The sequence below is a fragment of the Lissotriton helveticus genome, chromosome 1_1, assembly GCF_964261635.1.
Source record: "Lissotriton helveticus chromosome 1_1, aLisHel1.1, whole genome shotgun sequence".
Classification (NCBI taxonomy): Eukaryota; Metazoa; Chordata; class Amphibia; order Caudata; family Salamandridae; genus Lissotriton; species Lissotriton helveticus.
Window position 1 is genome coordinate 1,263,771,521 of NC_136057.1, and position 24,888 is coordinate 1,263,796,408.

Genomic DNA, 24,888 nt, shown 5'->3' on the forward strand with positions numbered 1-24,888 from the left:
CCAGGACTGGGTCAATGGCAGATTCCTCTCCCTTCCCCAAGCAGAGTTCACAGTGGTGATAGATGCGTCACTCCTGGGATGGGACGGCCACATGGGGGAGGCGGAGATCAATTGCCTCTGGTCTCCGGCGGAGTCCAGGATCTACATCAACCTTCTGGAGCTCCAGGCGATTCATCTTGCACTGAAGGCCTTCCTTCCTTCTGTCAGAGGAAGGGTGGTGCAGGTGTCCACGACTATACGTCCGCCATGTGGTACTGCATCAAACAGGGTGGGGTGAGGTCGTGGACCCTATGTCAGGAGGCTCTTTGCCTTTCGAAGTTGCTGGAACATCAGGGCATGTCCCTGGTAATTCAACACCTGGCAGGTTGTCTGAATGCCAGGGTGGACAAACTCAGCCGCCACAATGGCGTCTTCACTCGAAGGTGGTGCAAGGTCTCTTTCAGCAGTGAGGAGAGCCTTGGTTAGATCTGTTCGCCACCGAAGAGAACGTGCAATGTCAGCCGTTCTACGTGTTGGTATTTTCAAGGAGGCACTCGCTCGGCGACACTTTGTCGCAAGTGGAATTGCGGTCTTCTATATGCCTTTCCGCCTATACCACTTCTGCACAGAGTGCTGAAGAAGATCAAGCGCGACCGGGCCAAAGTCATTCTTGTGGCTCAGGATTGGGCATGAAGAGTCTGGTATCCCGAGCTCTTGAACATAGTCATCAATCCTCTGATCAGACTGCCTCTTCGGGAGGATCCTCTGTCACAGCAGCAGAAGACGGTCCTCGACCCGAACCTGTCCACCTCCTTACGGGGAGATTGAGCAGCGACAGTTGACAGCTTTCAACCTTCCTTCTGAAATCATTCGGACAGGTTCCCACTGGTGCTTATACACCACTTTCAGAGGGATATCTCTACTTGCAGATTCCAAAGTAATAAAGGGCCCTCCCAGGCGCAACAACGTCAGTTCCCTTTTTTCAGCTTCAATGCTGATCTTGCGCTTATTCACTCTCAGTTTCATGCCTTGGATTACCACAAACCAAAAATACATTGCAGTGCTAGGATGTCTAGCCAGAGTCGTTCCGGTCTGAAGCCTTGTATGGACTGTGGGGACAGATTTACATTATTCAAAGTCAACCTCCATAAACAAAACCAATACAAACTGTACTCCACTAGGCTACATTAAAGCTGCACATACACAATTTTTTTTCAACGCCACCTACATGAATACAAACCCCAAGGGCTTAATTAGGATTGGTCCTTGTGGGATGCAAGAATTATTGCACCCAATAAAATCCGACACCAACGTGTTTAGAAATATCACTTATGCTGACACTTTGGGGACTTGCACACAGATTTTGGTACTCAGTGCATCTGGTAATTGCTGTTTTTTTCTCCTCATGCTAAATTCCAACTGGTTTGACCTACAGAAATTTAACAAAGCGTTCAACCTTTATTGCACTCTGTAATTCTTGGGTGTGATAAGTATTGCACCACTCATAATTGTAACATTTGTGCAAAGGGCAACTCTTAATCAGACTCCTATTCTCTTTTGTAGCGTACCAAAAATAATTATAAACCATTGCTCCTTGAAATAAGTTGATTTTAATAATACTGTTAACTCTGGGAAACAGCGTAACCAAACAGACCGCATTCTGAAACTAGCATTGGCAAAGTCAATAGGTCTCGCATATGCAAGAGCTATTGGCTTTGCAATGTGTTTTAGCCATGTTATACACCAGCATGGCTAAACGTTAGTGACAGAGAGTTGCGAAGAGTGGAATTGCGAAGACTGGAGTAGAGTGTTGAACAGTGGAGTGTCAGAGAGTGTCGTGTATTGGAGTGGAATAGTGCGGAGTCGTGTAGAGAAGTGGACTGGTGTAGAGTGCATTGACTTAGAGTATTGCAAAGTATAGTGGCATTGAGAGCAGTGGCATTGAATTCGGTGCGTACAATGCAGTGGCGTACATTACAGTGGTGCATAGTGGAGTAGTGTGGAGTGGCACAGAGTAGAGTAGAGTGGCTTAGACTGAAGTGACGTAGAGGGCAGTGGTGCAGAGTAGCACAGAGTGGTGCTAGAAAAGAAACTTTTTCCTACCCCCGGTATCCAGCAAGATTGTCACATAAATCCTCTCACTCTGAAGTCAGAGAAAGAAAAATAAACAAGTGCCCTCGGAAGACAGCGCTGACATTTGACCTCAGTCTTTGAATGCACAGCAAATGTGACAAAATAATAACAAGATTTACAGGCCTGTTTACAAAAAGGGAGCACTCAGAGGGATACTGTAAATAAGGTCTGGGCATGGAAAGAGACAAACTCAAGCTGGACAGCCTAAACAAATAATGTCAGCAAATGGAAAGAAAGAAAACTTGGAGTTACAAACCACAAAGCTAATTGCAAGCAAAGGGCAGAATGCATTTCTAGGTCAACTTTCTCAAAGTCCACAGGATGTCTTTAGCAAACCAGACAGCTGCACTGTCTGGTAGGTTGCAATCTAAAAAAGACTAACTAGTAGGTAGCTGCTTCTACCTATAACTCTCTATGAGTAAACTTGTTTAGTTTTTCAAAATTCAAATTCTACATATTTGTTCCTTGCACAATCTGCCTTAAATGTGGACTTGTCAGTCACATTTACAGGGGCCCATAGCACAAGCAAGGGTTACTGGGCCTCAACCACCGGGGTTGAGGTTGTGTGTGTCTCTGATATCTCAGGGGCTGTTCTGCCATGGCTTAAACTGTGTGAAGAACAACCTGTTCACCACTTCGCTGTCAGCAGCAGATGATGGCAAGCAGCCACAACTTCTAAGGGAGAAAGTACAGTTAAAGACTCAACAATCACACAGGAGCTCAATAATTGACAATCCAACCTATGGATTTTGTTTTTAAGAAAAATACTTTAATACATATTAGAACTAAATACTACACACACAATATTACCAGAATGCAATTTAGTGTCCTGAGCCAAATGCAATTTTGGGTCCTGGGTGCAGGGTTGGCTGTGCCTATCAGCTAAGACGGTTCCCCCTCGGGAATAAACATGATAGCGGAATTCAGGCACAAGTAAGCTGTAAGCTGTGAGTGTAAGATGAGGCTGAAGTGTGGGTGCCAGGAGGAGCTGGAAAAGTGGTTTGCACACTCTCATAGGACAGTGCACAGAGCCTCTCGCTGTTCAAATAGGCTTTCGTCACAGACTCAGTGTAGTCCAGAATACTTCAGGCAGTTAGGTGCTGCCTGACTTGATGAACTTGCAGTCCTTCTACTTATGAGAGTGTGCAAACCACTTTTCCAGCTCCTCCTGGCACCCACACTTCAGCCTCATCTTACACTCACAGCTTACAGGTGGTGGTTTTGTGAGCAAGAATGGCATTGGGGAACACAATTGAGAAAGCAGGTGGGTAGGTGTCCTGTGCTCACGGTAGCCTCACATGGGACTATCTTGATGTAGTCATGTACCGGCAAACGTCATGGGCAACAAGATTTCTCACAGGTGCCACTCCTCTTGGCAAGGCAGCTTGAACAGGGACACACTTTCTTCGACAGAGCGGTGCTTGAACAAGCCACAACTTTATTCTGGGTCACAGTATGGAATCATGATTCTGAGAGGCAGCTATCTATCAACACCAGAGCACTCAGATTGCTCTCCGCCATTCTCCTCATCTGGAAAAGCCCACCAGCTCAGGTCAGCTTCTATGAGCAAGGTACAGACTCAGTAATGCCCCTTGACCTCTGAGAATCTGACTGTCAGATAGACACCCGCTCTGATAGCATCACAGTACTCGTAGTACTCTGTGGAGCACTCCCTTCTTTGGTCATATAGAGCTTGAAACTGGAGCAACAAGTGGTGAGTGGTTCCCACTTTTATAAAGCAAAAGCCGACAAAAGATGTGTATCTACTATGCGCCCTTTTAGAACCAGTTTGAGGGCATTCGCCTTTCAAGTGTCCATTCTAGCTACTCTCCAGGCACAGCCTTTGTGTAGAGTGAAGTTCCTCACAGCAGAGTAGTTTCCATCCAGGAGTACCCACAACAGGATCACAAAAAGGTCTTAGCTTTATGCATCTGTCTGTCAATAGCTACATAGAATAGTGAAGAGGGGAATGACAAAGAGCTGGTCTCACCAAAGTCCCTTTCTCTTTGAACAACAAAGAATGCAGTCCCACCCTTCATCCTCACCATCTACCAAATAGCAGTGCAACAGGAAGATTAATCAGCAGCTCCCGTCAGCAAATGACATAAAATAACTTCTAAAGGAGGCTTGTCGCCTCCTTTCAGCTACAGGAATGTCAGCAAACACACTACCACTGTCTGGGACAACAACCACACATGCATTTTGTGCACCAGGGCAGGGTATCCAAAATTGTTTCCACAGGTGTCTATTACTAAGGGCCATTCATACACACAATGCATGCACCATGAAGGGACCTAAGCGCAGCATTTGATACTGCGGACCATAAGATCTTAGTCCAGCGCCTTTCCAACTTAGGGGTAAGGGGCACAGCATTGCTGTGGTTGACATCCTTCTTGAAGAACAGAACCTTCCAGGTTTGGGAAGGTAGCGCGCGTTCCAAGCCATTTCCCCTCCAGTGTGGAGTGCCTCAGGGCTCTTCATTGAGCCCTACTTTATTTAACATTTATATGGCCCCCCTGGAGGATGTGGTCACTCCCTTTGGGATTAAAGTCGTTACGCACGCTGACGACACCCAATTGGTCGTCTCACTTTCCCTGGAAAAGGGCAATTCTGAAAACCTGCATAACTGCCTCTCCGAAATCTACACATGGATGTGCGACTCTCGACTTAAACTAAATGGCACAAAAACAGAACTCATGCTTCTGGGCCAGCAAATGACATCCCTTCCCACCTCCATCTGGCCCTTGTGCCTGGGGGATTTCCCTACACCGAAGAAGGAACTCAAAAGCTTAGGGGTGTGGCTTGAGCAAGACCTCTCCCTTAAGACACAGGCCAAAAAGACTGCTGGTACCAGTGTAGGCTTACTCCGCTCAGCCCGTAAGATTCTCCCCCTACTTCCGACACAATCCAGAAAGTTGCTCATTCAGGGTCTTATCTTATCCAGATTAGATTATAGCAATGCCCGCTTTATGGCCGCTCCAGAATCAACCATCAATATCCTTCAGCGCATCCAGAACTCAGCGGCTAGGCTGCTGACAGGCACCCCCCCGGAGAACATCGGCTAAACCAGCACTCAAGGCCCTCCACTGGTTGCCTGTCCGGGAAAGAATCAAATTTAAGGCCCTGTGTATCACCCATAGATCCCTTCAGGGCAAAGGGCCCCCTATCCTGTGAAAAATACTCTACCCTTACAAAGCCACCAGGACCATGCGCTCCTCCCATGGTAACCTGGCCACTGTCCAAAGAGTTAGGAAGGCCCGAACTGGAGGGCGGCGCTTTTCGGTCACTACTGCAACCCTGTGGAACTCCCTTCCTGTTAGTCTTCGATCCGAACCAATCTACTTGAAATTTCGTAAACTCCTGAAGACGCACTTGTTACTTCTATCAAAAATGAGGGAAGAGGATTTTCGGTCCATTCGGTTCCCCTGATTAGATCCGGAGTTAATCAAAAATAGGGAATGGACACTAGTATCTACTGAACCATTAGTTCAAAATTGACAACCCTCATAGGCAGCCTGATTAGTGCGATGCGGTATATCTTTTTTCCGCCCCGTCAGGTGTCATGGCATATTCATAGGGAAGTCAAAAGGGTGTAGTATGCCTGCCTCACCCGAGGCTACCTCTGGTCCAGGTAGAAGTGTCCAGAAATACTAGGGAGGGTGAAATAATTATAAAAGCAGTGTATCTCCAAAAAATATTTAATGAAAAAGGGGATAACACTGTCAATTAAAAATAAGTCGGTATAAAAGTAATCGAGTAACTAGATTACCATATATCTATGTATATATGGGTGCCTATGAGGGTTGTCAATTTTGAACTAATGGTTCAGTAGATACTAGTGTCCATTCCCTATTTTTGATTAACTCCGGACGCACTTGTTCCCACAAGATCCATAATTTCACCCTGCCCCCCCCAGTTCCCCTCAGATATCCTCTGTACTCCAGCGCTGGGACGCTCCCGGGCAGCTATGCGCTTTATAAATCCTTTTTCATTTCATTCATTCATTCACATGTGCATACATGCACAACGTAGTTTTGGGATGTTAACTCTAGGATGTGCGTTAGTGCTAACAAGTGTTGCGCTACAAGAGTGAGTCAGTAGGTCTCCACTCCTGCGACAAAGATTTTAAAAGTCTGGTTACTGTTGATTTACAAAATACTGTATACTTCCACCACCTTTCTTAGTATTTAACCCAGAAGAGGGACAGTTGTCTATTGTCAGTGCAATGATGGTATGCTTGGTGAACCTCTCCAGGTCACAGGACAGGTCCAGGACCCCACAGCAGTTAAGAGGCCGGCCTAGGTCACTGTGCACACAGATTAGAGTATGAACATGACTGTTCACCATACAGGGACATTCCCTTACCAACAGAACTCATTTTCTTTATCCAACGTTTCCAAGATTATGTTTTATTCTAATTGTATTAGAACAGAATTTGGTTTTCAGCCATAATTGAGATTCCCAACAATCTTGATAGTGCATAAATTTAGGAAGCCATTCTTGGATTTCAATACGTAGTATGTAAGATGGTACACATTTGCTTTATTCTTGGCCCACCACCATAAGAAATTCTTAAATACTTTACCTTTTAAAGTAATGTATTTAATCTAAGGTGGAAGGAAAAAGGCTTGAAAGAAATATAAAAATCTTAGCCCACCTCTTGCAATATCACTCAATCTAATTCAGTATTAGTATAATGTTATAATACATTAACAGTGGAAGGTCTCAACTCCTAAATGCTTAAAACCATATTTTGCTCATCATAACATCGGTTTTGCAATTCACTTGTTAGTGTAGCTTGGTGTAATAGGCAGAACTCACATTTTCTTGTAATTAATCTGATTACCTGACAACACACTGCAGATAGTTCAGGTTTAGAAATACTGCAGATCATCAGCATAAGATATTACTTTCAAAACCTTTTTGAATATCTAATTTCTGCTAAATTATTTCCAAATACAACTACTCTACTTTATAGAAAACTTTTTCCACAGTTCTGAGAACAGGTATCTGTACTTTTTCATATTTAAGTCTACCAGGTCAATCACTTACTTATATTGCCAGTAACATAGTGATTCTTCTCAAACCCCATCTTTGACTGATCAATGATTTTCAGCCTTTCCTCTTCTAGCACAGACACAAGTACTTCTAGCATGACATTCAAAAGTGAAAGTAATCTTTAACTAGACTAGACAGTTATGTCTGTTGTTGGTTTTGGAATCAAGAAAAACAAGGCAATTTTACAATAGCAGGTAGGACACCTCCTTTCAAAATATCAGATAGCTTTTATAAAAGGGCGCAACTGCATCAACAAACTAATGATACCATTCCCCAGAAAAGCCATCCGTCCATTTGTTTTCTCGATTTTTAGACTAATATTTGGATTTTGCACTTTCTGTAAACAGATCCAAGCACCGATCATTAGGGACTCATATGCCTTATAGATGACAATGTTCTTAAACAAATCATTTACTTTTTCATTTGAAACCACCTTTTCCATTATATTCAAATTTCTATAGAATGGCACATCCATTATGTGTGCTCAATGCCAAGAGAATGAAATGATCTGTTTTAATAAGGGTGTGGGTTTTCCAAGGTGTCTTATTTTTATGCCTGTTATCGAGAAGTTTTCTGCTCTGTCTAGTTCCAAAAATACAAGTCTTGTAAAGAAGGCCTCTTCTTGCATTTCAAAGTCTACGTGGATGATTTAGTTCTGCTGTTATTCTACCTATGGCCAGACGACGATCTTTAGGAGTCACACTTGAATTACAACATTTTACAGGATCTTCATGAAAAACAAAACTTCAAAGTGTTCAGTTCTTTTTGCCAAATACTTAATTACAAAACCACTAAATATTGCCTTCAAAGAGTGCCACAAAGCAAACATACTGTTTAATGATCATTCATTCCCTTAAATGAAAACTTAGAACTCTTCTCTTTCTTGCCACAAGAAACAGTCATCTAAGACAAGTGATGAGTTCAGACACTAGTATTTACAGACCGTATTAGTTCTGCGAAAGCAAGTGTAAGCTAAGTGCTTGAATAGTCCGAACCAGTGTTTACTCAATATCCGTTTGCCATGTTCTTCTCTTTGAATTACTTTAGTAATTGTGATAGGATTAAAAGAATGGTAGAATATAAATGCTTGATATATAAACATTAGCCAGGATCATCTGTTCAGTTTCTTCCGCTGCTTCCACAGGGACTACTTTACTTTCTGCACCACTTAGGGTCCTTCCTGCCTGCTATTTTAAGACACTGAAAATGTAAGCAGCAATACATTTTTAAATCAATGCAAATAATTACTTACCAAGAAACAGAACAATCAGGATTATTATGATTGCAAGGAATGCCTTGTTCCAGTAAGCTGCAATTGTGTTCCACAAGTTGAATTTAAAAATCTTTTGCCATCTGAAAAAGAATACAGGACAAGTCCATCAAACAAAATAGATTAGTTGCCAAAATATTAGATGAATTCAAAGTCCAATGACACACAAGGCAGAGATATGTTCCTCCAAAGAATTCTCTTGATACCACAGTTTCAAATTTACGAAGAAAACATGGTATCAACACCTTTCAGTTTTAAAATAATCGCTTTACTGCTACATAATAATGCCTTAGCAATGTTCATAAATCAGATTTTAGATCTGTATTATATGAAAAGAAAACACTGCTACATTTGCTTTTTTTTACCACTTTGCTGCAGTTACAAAATGAAAAAAGTATTTTCTTAGTTTACTAATAAATTAAATTGTTTCACCTTCGTAGATAAGACAGATAAAACCAAAATGTGTTTGGTAATAGAGAGCGGAATCGGGACTTTTTAAATTTAGAACTACAGTTTAACTCTTCATAGACCGCCAAGTCATTATAATAATGAATTTAGTACAAGACTCTCAGACGTCTGTCTGGATCAATGGGAACACCGAAAAACACTAGCATTTTCTATACTGCCTAAGATTCACAAAAATGTGACTCCACCACCAGGGAGCCCGTTGTGTCTGGTATTGGCCCAGTTTTGGAACCTGCACAAAGTATGCAGACTTCTTAAGGGAGGCATTAATTAACCAATAATCCTATGTGAGAGACAATAAATATATTTCCAGTATCCTCTGGGATGTAACGTTTGAGCCTGAATCTGAAATATTAGTAAATATATTAGACATCAAGGACCTTATACTAATACACAAGAAATAGCTTCTCTGAGAGCAGTGGAAAGACCATTACAGCAAAGTGAGTGGTTTTATGATGTTAGTAAAGCATTTGTATTATAATGGTTGGAACTAAACCTTCCTGGAAATTACTTCACACTTGGAAAAAACAGTTTTGACAAATTTCAGGCACATCACTGGGAGTTAAAGGTTCACCCACTATCATGAACATCAATGTTGGTCAATTCGAGGCAGAGACACTATGCAGAACAGACTCCCAACAAACCAAACATCAAACTGTGGCAGGGATTTATGGATAATGGGTTATGTATTTGGCAGGGTTCTGAGAACGAACTGGTGGAATTCCTTTTTTAGGTCGAGCCTAGACGAAAGCAAAGCGAAAGCTTTGCTGTCTAGGTCTCGACAACTTATGTGATCACTTTTGGGGTAATGTGGACAGCAGACTGTCACGAACTTCTCCTGCCGGAGATTTGACCTCGTGAACGCGCACGCTTTCGCGTTGGTGAATGCACGCAGGCACAGGCACACACACTCACACAGGCGCAGGCAGGCAGGCAGGCACGCACACACACACACACACACGCAGGCACACAGACACACACATACAGGCAAACTCACCCGCCCCTCTTGTCCCTCGATGCCCCCCCTCACCGGCTCCTCTCGTCCTGTCCCTCCGTGTCCAGACTCCGCAGCCCGCTCCGTTGTTTCTCCGCCCCTTCAGGTGCGTGTCACGCCTCTCCTTTCTCCCGGCCGGAAATGCTATTTGCGTGTCAGGCCTCGTTTTCACCACGCATTTTTTTTGTTTTGTTGCTGGCTTGTTCTTAAATGTTTACATCCTGTCACCAGAGCGCGAAAGGGAAAGATGGACGGCCCGTGCCGTGCGCAAGAGCTGGCGTTGTGATCGCGCGCTCGGCGACTCTCTGATGGGCTGCAAATAACCTTGAGAACTGCGAAATGGAGCGTCTTGTTGCTATTTCTCAAGAGAGCATGTGTGCTATAATAAGGTGCTTCGCTCCGCAGGCGGTACGCGAGGCTTCATAAACTACGGTCGGGTAGTTTGTATAAGTCACATTAATTCCCCGAATGGGGTGAACCGCCTCATTTCACGGACCACTGCGTGCCTACAATGATGCCCAAACCACATCTCTATGATCTATTTCTGCGCCGCGCCTGCTCCACTGCACTGCTTTCATATGTGTTCTGCCCCCACCCCTCCATAAGAGGCCGCATAAGCAGCTCGCCCTCCATTGCCTGCAGGTTTTTAGCGCCGGGCTTGAATCGGATCCATTTTAGACTGAATCCTGAAACTAACTGACATTTGCCTTAGCAGTGGCAGACCTCTGCTGAGAATGTCTGCAGCTGCCGGATTATTTCACATGCATCAGTCTGTCTGAACCTTTTACGAGAGCCCATCCGTTGACTACCCAAATTTAATAAGCTGGAAGTTGGTCAACATGTTTTCCTACGTTGAATGTATGAAGGGACAAACTGGAGTTTGAAGTTACTTCTAATACAGCTAAAAGTTTTAACCTGCGTTGACCTATGCCAAAGGTGGCCACTGTCCCTGATTGTTTTCCAATAGAGAGGCTTCAGCCTTCAGCAACCTCCTAAAACAATTGCCTATTACAACTGATGCTCTTACGACTTTTCATCGTACAGAGTAGGTTGGCTCTGTTTTTACAATTCTGCTAATTTGGCTGTTAGGTTTGAGCACCTGGTCCTAAAAAAAAACAATCAGTCCCTCACCCCTCAGTGGTATTACCCCTCAAACGACAAAGCCTCTTGTACATGTCCTGGGCTTTATGGTTCTTTGAAAGCATGATTGACAGGTGTTTCAGTCAGCCATATTTCCTTTAAAAATCAGTGCTTGCATGATGCCAAGCACGGCAGGTGCAAGAATCCAATCCAGGATGCTCCACCATCCAAAGAGACAATTCTCCAAATGCTTCTGGCGGACACCATTGGCTTTAGTGAAACACGAAGATCTGCCATGCGCCAGCATTCGAGCCTTGCCTTTGCTTGTAGCCTGCTCTGCAGTAGAGGCCATACTAGTAAATCGACCTAGAACAAGGCTGGCCCAGGCGGTAGACCCCCATTGAAAGCACCTCGGCCTGGCTTTGCTTGACTTTCTGACCATGCTGCAGGGAGAGTGCGTTTATTCTATGCAGTAGCTTCAGAGGTAAGTAAAACGTTGGCTTTTGAGCTATATAACAGTCATATACTGCACACCTACACCGATTTCTAAGTCCCAATAGCAATGTTCATTGTCATCCACATCAATGGTGACCTCGGAAGCATGAAAGGCTGGGTGGCCCTGTCTGGATCCAACCCGGTCAGAGCAGGCTGTCCACAGGCCTGCATCGTAAGTGACTTTCTCACTGAGTTACCTTCTGGCTTTCTGCACTGCTGACGACGCTTGTGTTCCTTCCTTGCACCTTTCATTGACTTGTTTCCAGTTTCTATTTTTGCACCAGAGATTGACAGTTTTGTGTGACCCGGTACCTTCCGTTCCAACCACTATTGTGTTGATTGGCAGTTAACTGCCTGATTCCAGCTCAGCTGGTAATACAGCCACAGCCTTCTGCCGACCCTGGTTGGGTGTTTTGAGGGTTCGTTTGTCAAATAGTTTGGACACCTCATCAGGGGTAGTAAGCGCTATATAAATGCAATTACGATACTGTAAATAACTTCATACAACATGCATAGTAACGAGGAGTGCCGACAGGTGGGCGCACTGCCGCCAGCTCTTAATTCTCCTCCTAACCTTGCACGAGTTTTATTAGGAGCTACGGTCATGTGGTACCAGTTGCATAAGCCAGTAGACACCTATACATTTCAGCCCCATAGCAGGTATTAGTTATGGCGTACTTTCAGTTGTTCAGTTTAACTTCCAATTTCTTTTCTCACAAGGCCACCCAATTGCATCACATGTATAGGCTATATGTAACAAAGTTTTGACTTCGCCAAGAATAAACAAGCATTTGCAATGCAATAGGTCTCGCAAATTTGAGCTACTGGCATTGTAACTGACAAACCTTTTACCTATGTGTTGGTTTTGAAAACAGATAAATAAAAGGCATTGTCATTTACAATGCCAATAGCTTAAATTTCCGCAAATGCGAGACCTATTGCATTGGAAATGCTTGTTTTTTTTACTCAGACCTATATTAAGGGAACACTCAGCCTCTTACAACATAATGAGGTAACTAAGGGGGAGAAACCTTGAAGACCAGTACGCATCACAAGAACTCAGACAAAACCTGTTTGCTGACCACATCGATTCACCAACGTGTGTTATGGGATATACAATCAGTTTGGCAATTCTTCAGATTAAATAAATAGCAGCAATATCATTGACTTTTCAAGTCAGTTAGATCTTCTGACATAAAATGTATTTCAAAGATCGTATTCTAAAAGAAGTGTCTGCCAAAGCCTTTACACATGTGGAGTGGTGTGGCTCACTGGTTAGAGGCGGCAGACCCGTAAGCAGAGAACGGCCCGGGACCAGGGTTCAATTCCCGACGCGGCAGGGTCGTGGACCAGGGTCAAAACGGACTTGATAATTCTCGCCTCGGTGCCTACTCTAACAAGGGATCACACTCAGCAACTCTGGGCATTAAGCTTGCCTCAACTCCACAACGGCCCCACACAGACGCCGGGGATGCCTGGTTTCACCTTGGAGATACCCAGAAGGGACCATCTCACAGGGAAAGCCAGGACGGGTTCCCCAGCGGTCTTCAGCGCCAGGATACTCCATGGAGTCGCAGTGCGCTTTACAAGTACACCCACATTTACATTACACATTTACATTTACATGTCCTTCATACATCAAGGTCCGCATTGCCTGAGAAAAACAACAGACCAAGGAAAGAGAGAATTGCAGTTGATCCCTTAGTCAATCACATTCAGAAAATTATCCATTAGCACTGACATATTTTACAAACTTTCCACACTCAAATTCTAGCTCTCTGGTGTGCCTTCAAAAGAGCTAAAACATCTAAAACATTAGAACAATACTTTTGAAAACACCTGACCTAATAAGACCGAGGAGTCCAAGCTAACATTCTCACGAGTGGTCTAACATTTCCGATACGTTGATTTTAATATGCACCCCCCCTAACAATTTTATCTGCACTGATCCTGTAACATTAGCACTGTACATTGGTCCACACATTTGGTGTCATATTCAATTTAGGGGGAATTTAAACAATTTCATTTTTTATAAGATATGATCACCTATTGCATCCACTAATTGTTTTACTATACTCCCTAAGTCTGTCCTTTCTCTTTATCACCCGAGAGTGAGGGCAAATTACGGTTAAACTTTTGGCTTGGTCTTCTTCACCCCCGCCCCAGTGGGAGCATACAAAAGAGTGCAGTGCTCCAGTTGGAGTGTGATCCCAGAGTCCACACTGATGGATACTTTGGAAGGCATAGGAGATTAGTGTACAAGTGCCACAACTGTACAAGCTTAACACCACTTTATGGGAGAAATGACTTCTCTTTTTCTGAGTAGAGAGACAATACAAAATGGAGTGTGAACCAGCACAAGAAAGGTAATCAGCCATAATACACTGATATTATGTTAACAAGGTATGGCAGAAATGAAAAATATTTGAACACAAAAGCCAATTTATTCAATATAAAGGGCATAAATACCTTTAAGTCAGACAGTATACTAATGTAGCTTAAACCTATGAGGAGAGTTAGAAGCGTTTTGACGCTAGTAGGCTAACTTTACTGTTAAGGAATTTATCAGGAAAAACTAATAAGAGTGCTAGCCCACTACTAGTAATATTCTTATCCCTTTATGCCTTTTAGAAAAACCTTGGGTCTTTTTTAAAGAGACTCTCAACCACAATAAATGTGTGTCATGCTTCATCAACGAGTCCACACACAGAAGGTGAATACATTAGGGCGGGCTCGAACTTTACATCGCTCTTTATATCTTTTTCTCAAGTGTGAATCTTCAGAAATGACAATTAAAATCTCCTAAACATAACCCCAATGTCAGAAATGTTACTCTTAAGGGTCCTCTGGCAAATTTAAAAGCATGTTTAAGATGCCAATGGCGAATGATACATCTCTGGCATCTTTGACAGTGGTTTGCATGTTTCACCCAGCTAATTATATGCCTATTGAGTCACCTAGCTTTCTTCTGGACCAGGAGGAGATCCTTTAAATATGCTATCTAGTGTGTGACCAACCTTCAGAATTTTTACTGACTCTAAAAAATATTCACACATGCAAATCGTACAAACTGCGCTGGTATTTGCAGGCCGGCATTCGTAGGTAGAGAAAAATCTAAATAAATGGACTTATAATATTGATTGTTCAACATTAGGTATCACAAACCCAGTGTACACACTGTGATCCATCCACTTCTTAAGTTTAAATACAATTTGTCTAGACCTTCACTCAACTTCATCAATGTGACTAAATACGCATGAGATCCTTTTTGTATTTCTTTGAGCAAGTGCTGGAGCATGGTACTTAAATAAGTGCATTATGTAGTTCTTCTGGAGTACAGCGTATTAAATCCTGCTTAGTATCTGCACCATTCTGCTTCCATGGTGATCTGGAGACAGGAAGACCGAATGGTCACTCACTAGCAAAAAAGGTAGCAACATTTGATGCAATATGCCAATATGTCAAATGGTGTCAGGGTATGCAGAACATACTTATGCAGTGTGTATTCCTTAATTGAGTTGATGTGTTGAGACCTACTTAATTTCAGGACTTAATAGCCCCCTAAATGTTTAGAGAAGAGCGGACCTTGTAGTCACACACTGCAGAGAAAATAATGTCACAAATGACTATAACATGTCATCCTATTAAAGACGTCTATAAAATCAAACCATATGATCACTCAATTGTTGCATGTAACTTACTTCACAAACAAACCAGCCTGCTGTTTATCTAGTCTTGTCGCTAGCCCCTGCATGTTAGACTGCAGAGGTAGCACACGCTTACATGTGTGACATTTGGCACTTTCCTGGTTAGGTGATTTGGCATCATAGGCATGATGGTGCTAGACATCCAAAGTGAGATGGTGTCAGTCATGTAAGCTGTCAGTCAAACTCTGGTGTTTCTCCCATTACTGTTTTTATGTGTGGTGGGATGAGTACTCTTCTGTCAATAGAGGTGAGTCCTTTAAAAAAAAACACAAGGGCTTTCCAGAAGGGAAACAGGGCCAATAATGTCACTAGCAGTGGGCCGTCTCTCTAACTTGATTCTCTGAGCATCCAAATGTCAGCATTTATGGAGGTGCATGTGAGGTCATTTACAACGAATACATGGAATTCTATTTTGACTACGGCCAGTGAAATGATCCCTCTAAATGAATGGGTGCACGGCATTAAGGATTCAATTAGGAACTAATGTATTTTTGAGATAAAAATGAAACTATTTTAAAAAAGGGAAGAGTCACTTATGGTGTTGGTTTCCTTATGCATGCCATGGGGTAGATTCACAGTCTTTCACAATTTTTCCAGTTTTTAATATTTGGTGTGGTTCTAGAAGTATATATTCATTCAAGTCCTTGAATGTGTACAGGAACTTATTGTGGGATATTTTTAAGGCAGTGAGTTTCTATATGACGAAGAAATGGCTAAATTGTATTGTTTTGGCTTCTTCAGTTCTGAATTATAGTATTACTCTGAACTCTGCTATACATGATAGCCAAATGCACAAATGGATATGACTCTGGTTCTGAAATACTTATTGGTCCTGATGAACTCCAAGTCATAAGCGGAAAAACACGATTTCTGGAAATTACCATCCTTTGCATGGCATCTTCTCAAATTGTTGCTGTCTTTGGCTGAAGACGTTTTTGCTGACTAGAGGACTCGGTGCACTTTAGGCCTACTAACTAGAGGTAAACTGCTTGTGTTCTCGCTCTCAAACAAGTTAAGAAGGGTATACACCTGACTGGCAACTTAATTTGCTTGCAGGTCCCTAGTATATGGCACTACAATGTACTCAGGGCCTGTATATTACATACTACTAGCGGGTTGAATTACTCCTTTTGCCACCCACTGAACTAGCACTGAAATTCTGTCTCTACGCCTACAACTGCAGCCTGTGTGTGCAGTTTTAAACTGCCATTTTAGTCAAATCTCGTTTGGGGTGGGCGAGAGTTCTCACACAGGTGACGCCTTTGTGGTGTACTCGGAAGCTGGGCATGTTGTGCCATCATCCTGGGTTCGACAAGTGGGACCTCATAAGTATCTCCGCAGTGAAACACCTGGTTAAGAAGGGAGCTATACTTACATTCAGTGACCTCCAGAGTCAATATCAACTGGCCCAAGGAGAAATATACAGGTATTTGTAAATCATACCCGCGTTGCGGGCATGTTTTCCACCCCTCAAAGATATACCGGAGTCATCACCAATAGAGGACCGTTTATTAGATGGGCCTCTGACTTCAAAGGCGATATCTCTCACATATAAGAAGTTCACCAATAACCTACTAGACACCTTCCCAAAACTTAGGGAGCGGTGGCAAGACGACTTAGGACCGATGAGTGACGAGGATTGGCAACTGGCCCTTATGTCACCTCGAGAAGAGGCCATCACACTTAGAGTCAGGCTGATACAGCTTAGAATACTCCACCGATCATACAGGACAGGGAAAGGTTTGGCGAAAATAGGTTCTAGACCTGATGATCTCTGTCTAAGGGGATGCGGGCAACAGGCCACGTTTTATCATACTTTGTGGAGTTGCCCGAAGATACGTGTCATCTGGGAGGGAGCCTCAGACCACATGCAAGCGGCCTTGAGAAAGGAAATAGTATTAAAGCCACAATTAGGACTGCTGAATATATGGGAGGACACTGACCTCACGGAAGTTGAACAGCAATTTGCAACACTGGGGTACACGTTGGTTCAACGGGAGGGTGCGGTCGGTCCCACCGCTCATTACAGTATGGCTAAGGAACTGGATAGATGCATGTTGGCGGAGACCGAGGTTGTTAAGGCTCGAGGGTGCCCCAAGAAGTGGGATCGGAAATGGTTGAAATGGAATAAATAATCGGGGGGATCCCTGCGTGTCGCCTACTGTTGAAATGGAAATGCCTAGATACAGCGTGGGAAAGTAATGCCTGATATGCAATGTAAATCAATGTCTGCTTGGTAACTATGTTGACTATCTTGATTATGTCGTCCAATTATGTATCTATGGCTGTAATTAAAACCAATAAACAAATAAAAATAAAAATTAAAAATAAACTGCCATTTTAATCTTGCACTATAAACCTTTTGCCAGTCTTTACCTTCCTTTAAAATACTTACAAGGCACCTAAAGGCAGGCTACAAAAACACTTTGGGCAGGTTACATTACATATAAAAGTAGAACATGTATAGCACATAGTGGCTAATAATTGCAAGTCAGGAGTGAGGTGTTTGAGGGAGTCTGGTTTTGGTTATAACTAGTTTTGATTTTAGTTGAGTCACTATTATACAGTCCAAAAAAAGGTTTTTCTTCAGTGTAATACAAAATTTCGAACGTATACCTAGCACCTGATGTTACACACTTGCAAACAATTGGATAACATGTAAGCTGTGCTTGAGCCCTACTGTTTCTATGTTTATGACTAGGCCCATTGTTAGTACCCATCACAGACTACAATGTATGTAATGCATTGCTGGTTACGGCTACTGAAGCATAACAAAACCACTTTGAAAAAGTAGGACGTGCATGTTTTACAAGTCCTGGCAATAAAAAACCTCCAAAGTTGTCTTTCACTGTGGCAAGGCTGGCTCTTCCAAAGGTTTTCACTATTACGTTACAAAAGGTGCTAACTTTAGTTTAGAAATAGCTAGAAAATTATTTCAAGGAATCTTTTAATAGTAATTTCAAATCAGCGTTATGTTCCACTACTTTTCTCAGCGCCAAGACGCGTCGGCAGTAGTGCACTCTACAAATACCCTCAGTCAGTCAACATAATTGTCAAGTCGGATTTTATTTTACTATTTTGGAATTGAACCTTTCAGAAAGTTGTTTTTTTGCCTAAAAGCAAAAAGGCTTTGTGCCAGTGCCCAGCTGCGACTTGACCCCTGATGTCTCCCCTGTGTGAGGTGTGTATTGCTCTCAGAGAGTGGACTAAGGGCTCCGGAGGGGGTCTTCTGCCTTGACAGGATGGCCTGGGTGCTCTGCTCAGCCCCTTCCTGAGCTTCAGAGGTTGCCTACCTTTTCACTGGCTGATAAGGTTCATACCTAGGTCTGCCTCTCTTTTGTCTCTCTGGTCAAGCTAGCTCCAAACTTAGTGGGAGGGGAGGAAATGACTAGAACTGATTAAGAGGTGGAAAATGAATTGCCCTAGATCCACCGGCTTGCACTGGGCATAAATATGGAACATCCAGATCTTTCCTCAGTATAAGCCTGGACCTGAGAACAATCAGAAGCAAGACTGTCCTTCTGTCTGAAAACCTGAAGGAAAACTGGACCTGTTTGCCTTGACCCCAGAAGTGACCCCAAGAGTTAGTTGGCTGACCTTTTGTTTGAGCTACAGGGACACAACCAGCTTCCAAAGGCTTTTTCCTGCTTTCCATCACTCTCCTGGCCTCTATGTGAGTAAGTCCTGACCCCTAGTTCTGTCTCCTAGGTTCTGGACCCATGGCCATGGTGAGAGAGTATTTATCCCTGCCTTACTGCAAGCTTTACCAGATCTCACACTGAGCATCGGCGCCGATCAGCACCAAAGTGCATAACCGACTAGAGGCCAAGCAGCACTGGAACAAAGCTGACAACTTTTGTCAATGGCTTGACCGGGTCTGACGCTCCACACCTTCCGATCAACTCAGACTTCGCGCAGCCGCTTCCAGTCATCATTGGGCCATTCCTTGGTCAACACTGCAGCGTACCCTGCTGACGACTCGTCAATGGCACTTAATCAGAAGGTACACTTTCTACCGGGACAGACCAGGTCGGCCTAGACTTTGCAGTTATTTGGTCACTCTAGAACGGGCCAGTTAGCGCTTACTGGTGCCATTTTTTGACTCATACACAAATCTCTGTTCTACTAACTGTCATTTTGGTGTCATTTTATTTGTTAAAACATTTAATTCTAAATTGGTATGGAATTTTTCTTGTGTTGTATTTTCACTTTATTATTGTTTGAGTGCTGCTTAAAAACCTTAAACATTGCCTCTACGGTAAGCCTGACTGCTTTGTGCCAAGCTACCAGAAAGTTAAGCACAGGTTTATTTAGTGACTTCAGTGGTTCCCCCTAACAAGGATTGTGATTGTTATCTGAAGTGGGTTTTCATCCTCCTAAACTAATTCTCCAATCTCTTACATTGGTGGTTATGGTTTTTCCAGACAAATGCCATCAATGCTATAGCTTAGGCAGAGAAAGAGGCATACCATCTGCCCTCACAGGAAGCAGCCACCGACTGGTGGGACTACTCCAAGAATTACCAGTGTAGTTGCCTCAGTTAGTTTTGGGGCGGGGTTATAACAGCGGGATTTCACAAAGTTCTACAAATTAATTGAAGTCCTACAGATATTCAGTAAACAAATCTTGATATAGGGACATTTTAACAAAAGAGCAAGCAAAGATTAAGCGGTCTCATATGATTGTTTACCTCTTGTAAATACTGTAATCTTTCTTCAATTAGCACCGGCCCCCAGATATAATGCAGGCCATCTTTAAGACTTAGCACCCGATTTAAAGTTTGGCATACAGTTTACTCTGTCACAAACATAATAGCTATCCTGTCCACCTTGTTGCAAGTGCACTATATTTATGGCATGAGAAATAAGGCAGACAGAATACCGGTCACATTCGCGACAGAGTAACTTGTCCACCAAACCCTGAATCAGGCCCATACTATTAGATTTTAATCTACCTACCAGATTAGGTTAGTGACTTGGTCTGATCATGGTAATTAAATTTCAGATTAAGAGGGCACTAACAAAGGGAAAAGAAAAGAGAAAAAATCTGCGGAACATGGCTGTGTATCCTACAACACAACAAGAGCCTACAATCAATTACCAATGAAGAAATCACTGAAACATCCATAACAGACATATGAGTTAACCTGAGGAACAACCCTCATTAACTATTATGTACATTTCTGACAAAATTCACATGCCATGATTTAAAGAAAAATTAAACGATTGCAGCTTGAGCGTTAGTGGTGCACGTTTAGGTCGACAATTAGATAGATCTAGTCCTAAAGCTCATCATCAGGTATATAAAAAGGCTACACATGGCTAAACGTTACTTTAAAAAAATATATAAAACTAAAATGAACTCACTTGATCACTACTCACAGGAATCATTTAAATTCTCCTGGGAATTAACCACTAAATCTGGGGTCATTATTAACCCTGTGCGTAGTACTACGCTACGCCCGCAGATCGTGCGTAGTTTGCGCTACTACGCACTACGCAAATTGCACGTAGCAGTTAATTACAGACTGATCTCTATTTTCAGATTTATATCCAAGATAGCAGAGTTAGGCGTTACTATCCAGCTGAAGGACTACTTGGAAACAAATATGGAAAGTGTTTTGTTTAACAACCAATTTACGTTTTAGGCCCCTGAAGGCCATGGACTACACGTTGCTGGACATTCAAGAGAAACTGATGGAACTCTGTGATAAGGGAAGGAGCAGTCATTATTACAACAGGAACCTGCTTTAATCCTCTCTCTACCATTTGACACTCTGGACCATGGCTTAGATTACGTGCCTCAAACACATGACTGTCGTGAGGGATTAGGCTTTAAACTGAATACGATATTTTTCACAAATAGCCAGCAACAGGTTTAACAAAACATTAACCCAAAACCTGCACACACAGTCCTGTACCAGCTCTTATTTAATTAATATTTACACAATCCCTGCGGGGAAGTGGCTGCGAGTCATGGTCTGCTGAGTCAGATGTGTGCTGATGGCACCCAGATCCTACTTGAACTATGGAAAAGTTGTGCGAATGAAAAGAAAATTGCAGCATATCTCAAAGCTAGCAAATAATTTAGACATCTAAAACCTATTTATTACACAATGTGGGCAAATCTGAGGTTTTGGAACCAAGTTTCACTTCAGTGTCTTCATTTCACTGGCCTAAGCTAGGCCATCCTCCTAGCTAATTTCAACAACACAGAAACTAGGGGTAATTTTTTACAGCGAGTGGTCTTTTGCTTCCTAAATTCAGTCTTCTGTTGAGTCTCATTTCAACCTGTACAATCCGTCAAAGATATTATTATTCGATACGTCTTATGCAAGACTTTGCTTCTGTCTAGGCGTTCCTATTGTCAGAGTCTATCTTCATATTTCACAATCTTTCATTGCTAAATTACAAGTTATCCCAAAAATATCGATTAGAATTGTGAATGGGCTAATGAAATATTATCATATGTTGAATTTACAAAGCCACGACATTTATGGCTACTCAGATTGAGACACGAGTACTTTGTATTTTTTAAAAGGCTTTACATGAAATGATTCCAAGCCATTTTACTGTTCCTAAACCACAGAAAATGTTGCGCTCTGCAGATAATCGCAGACAAGTCATAACTACATATTGCAGCATAAAGCTGGACCTAGATCGCTTGCTGTAGCTGGTCCCATGTTATAGGATCAGCAGCCATTAGTACTCTACTCAATTACAAGGCTCTGAGGTTTTAAGAAAAACTTGAAAAGATACTGTCTGAATCAGGAATAATCTATCAAGGTCTCATTTGTATGAGCTCTGTGCATATTATAAAGACTTAAGCTGTTACACTTAGCAGGGTGTGTTCGTTTGAGCCTAGCATGTTGTTTTCTGAACGGAGACAATGCGTGGCCTAACCCTGGCATAAAATGTCTGCCATACTATAAGTATCCATGGCACAATGAGGGAAAGCTATCAAAATGTTGGTAATTCTTGACACCCATGAGGAAATGGTGCTCACAGCTGGTTTAAAACTGGTTCTTGCAGAGTTATGAGAATACGTAACATATGGAGTATTACCCCAATTGTTGGGACGATGCAGGTCCTGGTTTTTTTATGCCATCCCCTGTCAAATGTGACTGTGAACCTCACAAGGGCAATTGTACGTTGGGTTGAAATGTCATCAATCCGATAATAATTAATCTGCTTTCCTTGTCTGTTTTTGTAGTATCAGTACTATTGTACTCTAATGCTGTTAAATTTCACATTCATAAATGTAGTACTTCTTTCATAACAGACTTACGTTCTATGTTTCTTCTTTTCCTGAGACCTGTTTTTGTCCATATTCAATCTTGTTATGAATAGTTTGTGCAGTACAGGTAGGGTCACATCAACTGCTTTTGCATATAAATTCATAAGAATACGTTTATGACAAAATTAGAATATGAAGTAAGTGAGATTCTCAAATCTGTGCGTATAGTTGCCCACGCCAATAAGTGAGTTTCAAAAGAGCACAAATAATATGAAGCCATAAAGGGCTGCAATTCATGTAAGGAGACTATACAGGAGTCCATCGGAATATGGGAAGCCTTTTCATGACTGCAAAAGAATGGTCATGTGGGACACCTGCACATATGTTATTCAAGATCGTCAGAGCAAACCTGGAGAGGGAGCGTTTTAGGGTGGAGGTTTTGGTGAACTGAAATCTGAGCTTGCTGTTGCTGTGAAGGTGTCTCCATGTGACACAGAGTATTAATATCTTTCCAGAAAATAGGAGTGTTTAATTTCAGGCAGGTCTAAAAGTACAAGGGGCTGGAAGTGGAAGCAATCCGAGAAAAATATGTGATGGCATTTTAAGGCCCAACTTTGGCTGCATGTAGAACACGTTTAAGTGGAGCAGGAAAGCTGGGAGGCTGTGGATATCCTAAATTCCAACATCAAGATGTACAATGCTTTTAAAATCTGTTTAAGGTGTTCTTTGGAAATTAATTTCTTAATCGTTTTAACAAGCATTAGCTGGTTCAGAAATCTTTTACCATTGATTTTACATGTGCTTCGCGAATTTGTTGTTTAAAAAAAACTAGCGATTTGACATTCTGTAGCATATAAGAGCAAGACTGCTTCCGGGAGGTGTGCGAGTCATCTTTTTATACAGTATTAATTTCAGGGTCAAAGCGGATTAACATGACATCTTGTCATCCAGCTCTGTAGTCTGCAAAGAAAGAATTTAAGAGAGTGATAGAGTTTTTCTTATAGAGCCTAATAAACTCTGTGTCATCTGCATATTACTGGTAAAATAGGCGTAGTGTATTTAAGAATCCCTCAAAGGTTCAAGATATAAGATGGGGGCAAGCATTGATCCTTACCCGATTCAAAATGGGGTTTTCATTTGGTGCGAATAGCGTGGATTCATTTTCACTATCTTGCAGCGGTCATGCAGATATGATTTGAAACAGTAAATTCTGGAGTTTTGAAACAATAAAACCTGAAGAGAGGGTGTTCAGCAGTACCTCCTCTCCAGTGTATCAAACGCTGCAGAGAAGTCAAGTATGATTACTAGGCAGGTTTCATTTTTATCCAGCATTTAGTAGGGATCATATATGATGTTGAGTGTGGAATGTTTCGGTGCGATGCGATGTTCTCACTGCTCTACCCAAAGTAAGTCGTATGAGAGCTGTTAGTAGAGTGTCTGCATCACGTAACTTGTAGTGCGATGTTAGAGGAGCTGCACTTACTTCCTCTGGGTAAGGTGTTTGTGACTGCTGTGTCTAAGGGTCACCATTTTGTGTTTTGCATCGCTAGATTGCCCCTAGGTTGTATAGCATTTTAGAAACACTGAAGATGAATAAAAGAAAAGTTTGGCTCACTGGACTCTCAAATGTAAAAAAATGTTTTTTTAAACATTTAGTTAAAAAAATGCTTTTGTTTCATAAACAAAGGACATCACATTACATATCATGCCTCCTGCTGCCCCCTTAAATGCATGATAACATGTATCTTATATGTTTCAAAGACGTATTATAAAAAGGTATAGACTTAGGTGAGGCGGAGGAGTATTGCTATATATAAACCTTCAGTATTGCTATATATAAACCTTCAACAATGCATTAACTCTCTATTTCTAATATACTACTAGCATTTAGGATTAAGTCAGATTGCTCTCCCACTTCAGGAGATCTACACAGGTTGTTTTTTTTAATAACAGGAGCAAACCAGTGGTGCTGGAACAATTTTCATAGTGGGGGTTGCTATTATTGGTACACCACTGATCTAATGGGAATTGTGAAAAATCCAAGCGTCGCGTAAAAAGGTGTGGCAAATGAGCCACAGCCATTTGTGGTACGAATGTAGTGTGCAGCTGGTGGTGCATTTTGGAGCACACTGATAACTATATTACTAAAGCATGGTGTGGTAATTTAAGGAGAATAAGTCAGAAGAAACGTCCCTTTGGGTTGTTTAAAAGCATGCCATCATTCATACATATCACAACCATACATATCCAGACAATATCACCAACGAGTGTCACAGAAACCAAAAGCTCATATGTGTATGTTTTATTAAATGGATCCTTTGTCCAATATAAAACCATTAAAAATGCAATTTAAACAATAAATCAATAATTGACACAATAATCAATAATTCACATGTGTGAAATAGTACTCACAAGATTAAAACAAGCATTTGCAATGCAATAGGTCTCACATTTACGCGAGTTGGAGCTAT

The 24,888-nt window shown here is 42.1% G+C and overlaps 1 protein-coding gene across 3 annotated transcripts in view; it reads right to left on the reverse strand.

Annotated features, from left to right (window-relative positions):
• LOC144822575 (B-cell receptor-associated protein 29-like) overlaps window positions 1–24,888 on the reverse strand; it is a 270,162-nt gene that overhangs the window by 190,545 nt on the left and 54,729 nt on the right. For all 3 annotated transcript variants that reach the window (XM_078680293.1, XM_078680300.1, XM_078680283.1), the window contains one exon: window positions 8,423–8,523. In XM_078680293.1, the coding sequence (XP_078536419.1) occupies window positions 8,423–8,523 (101 nt within the window). The remainder of the gene's footprint in view (window positions 1–8,422; window positions 8,524–24,888) is intronic.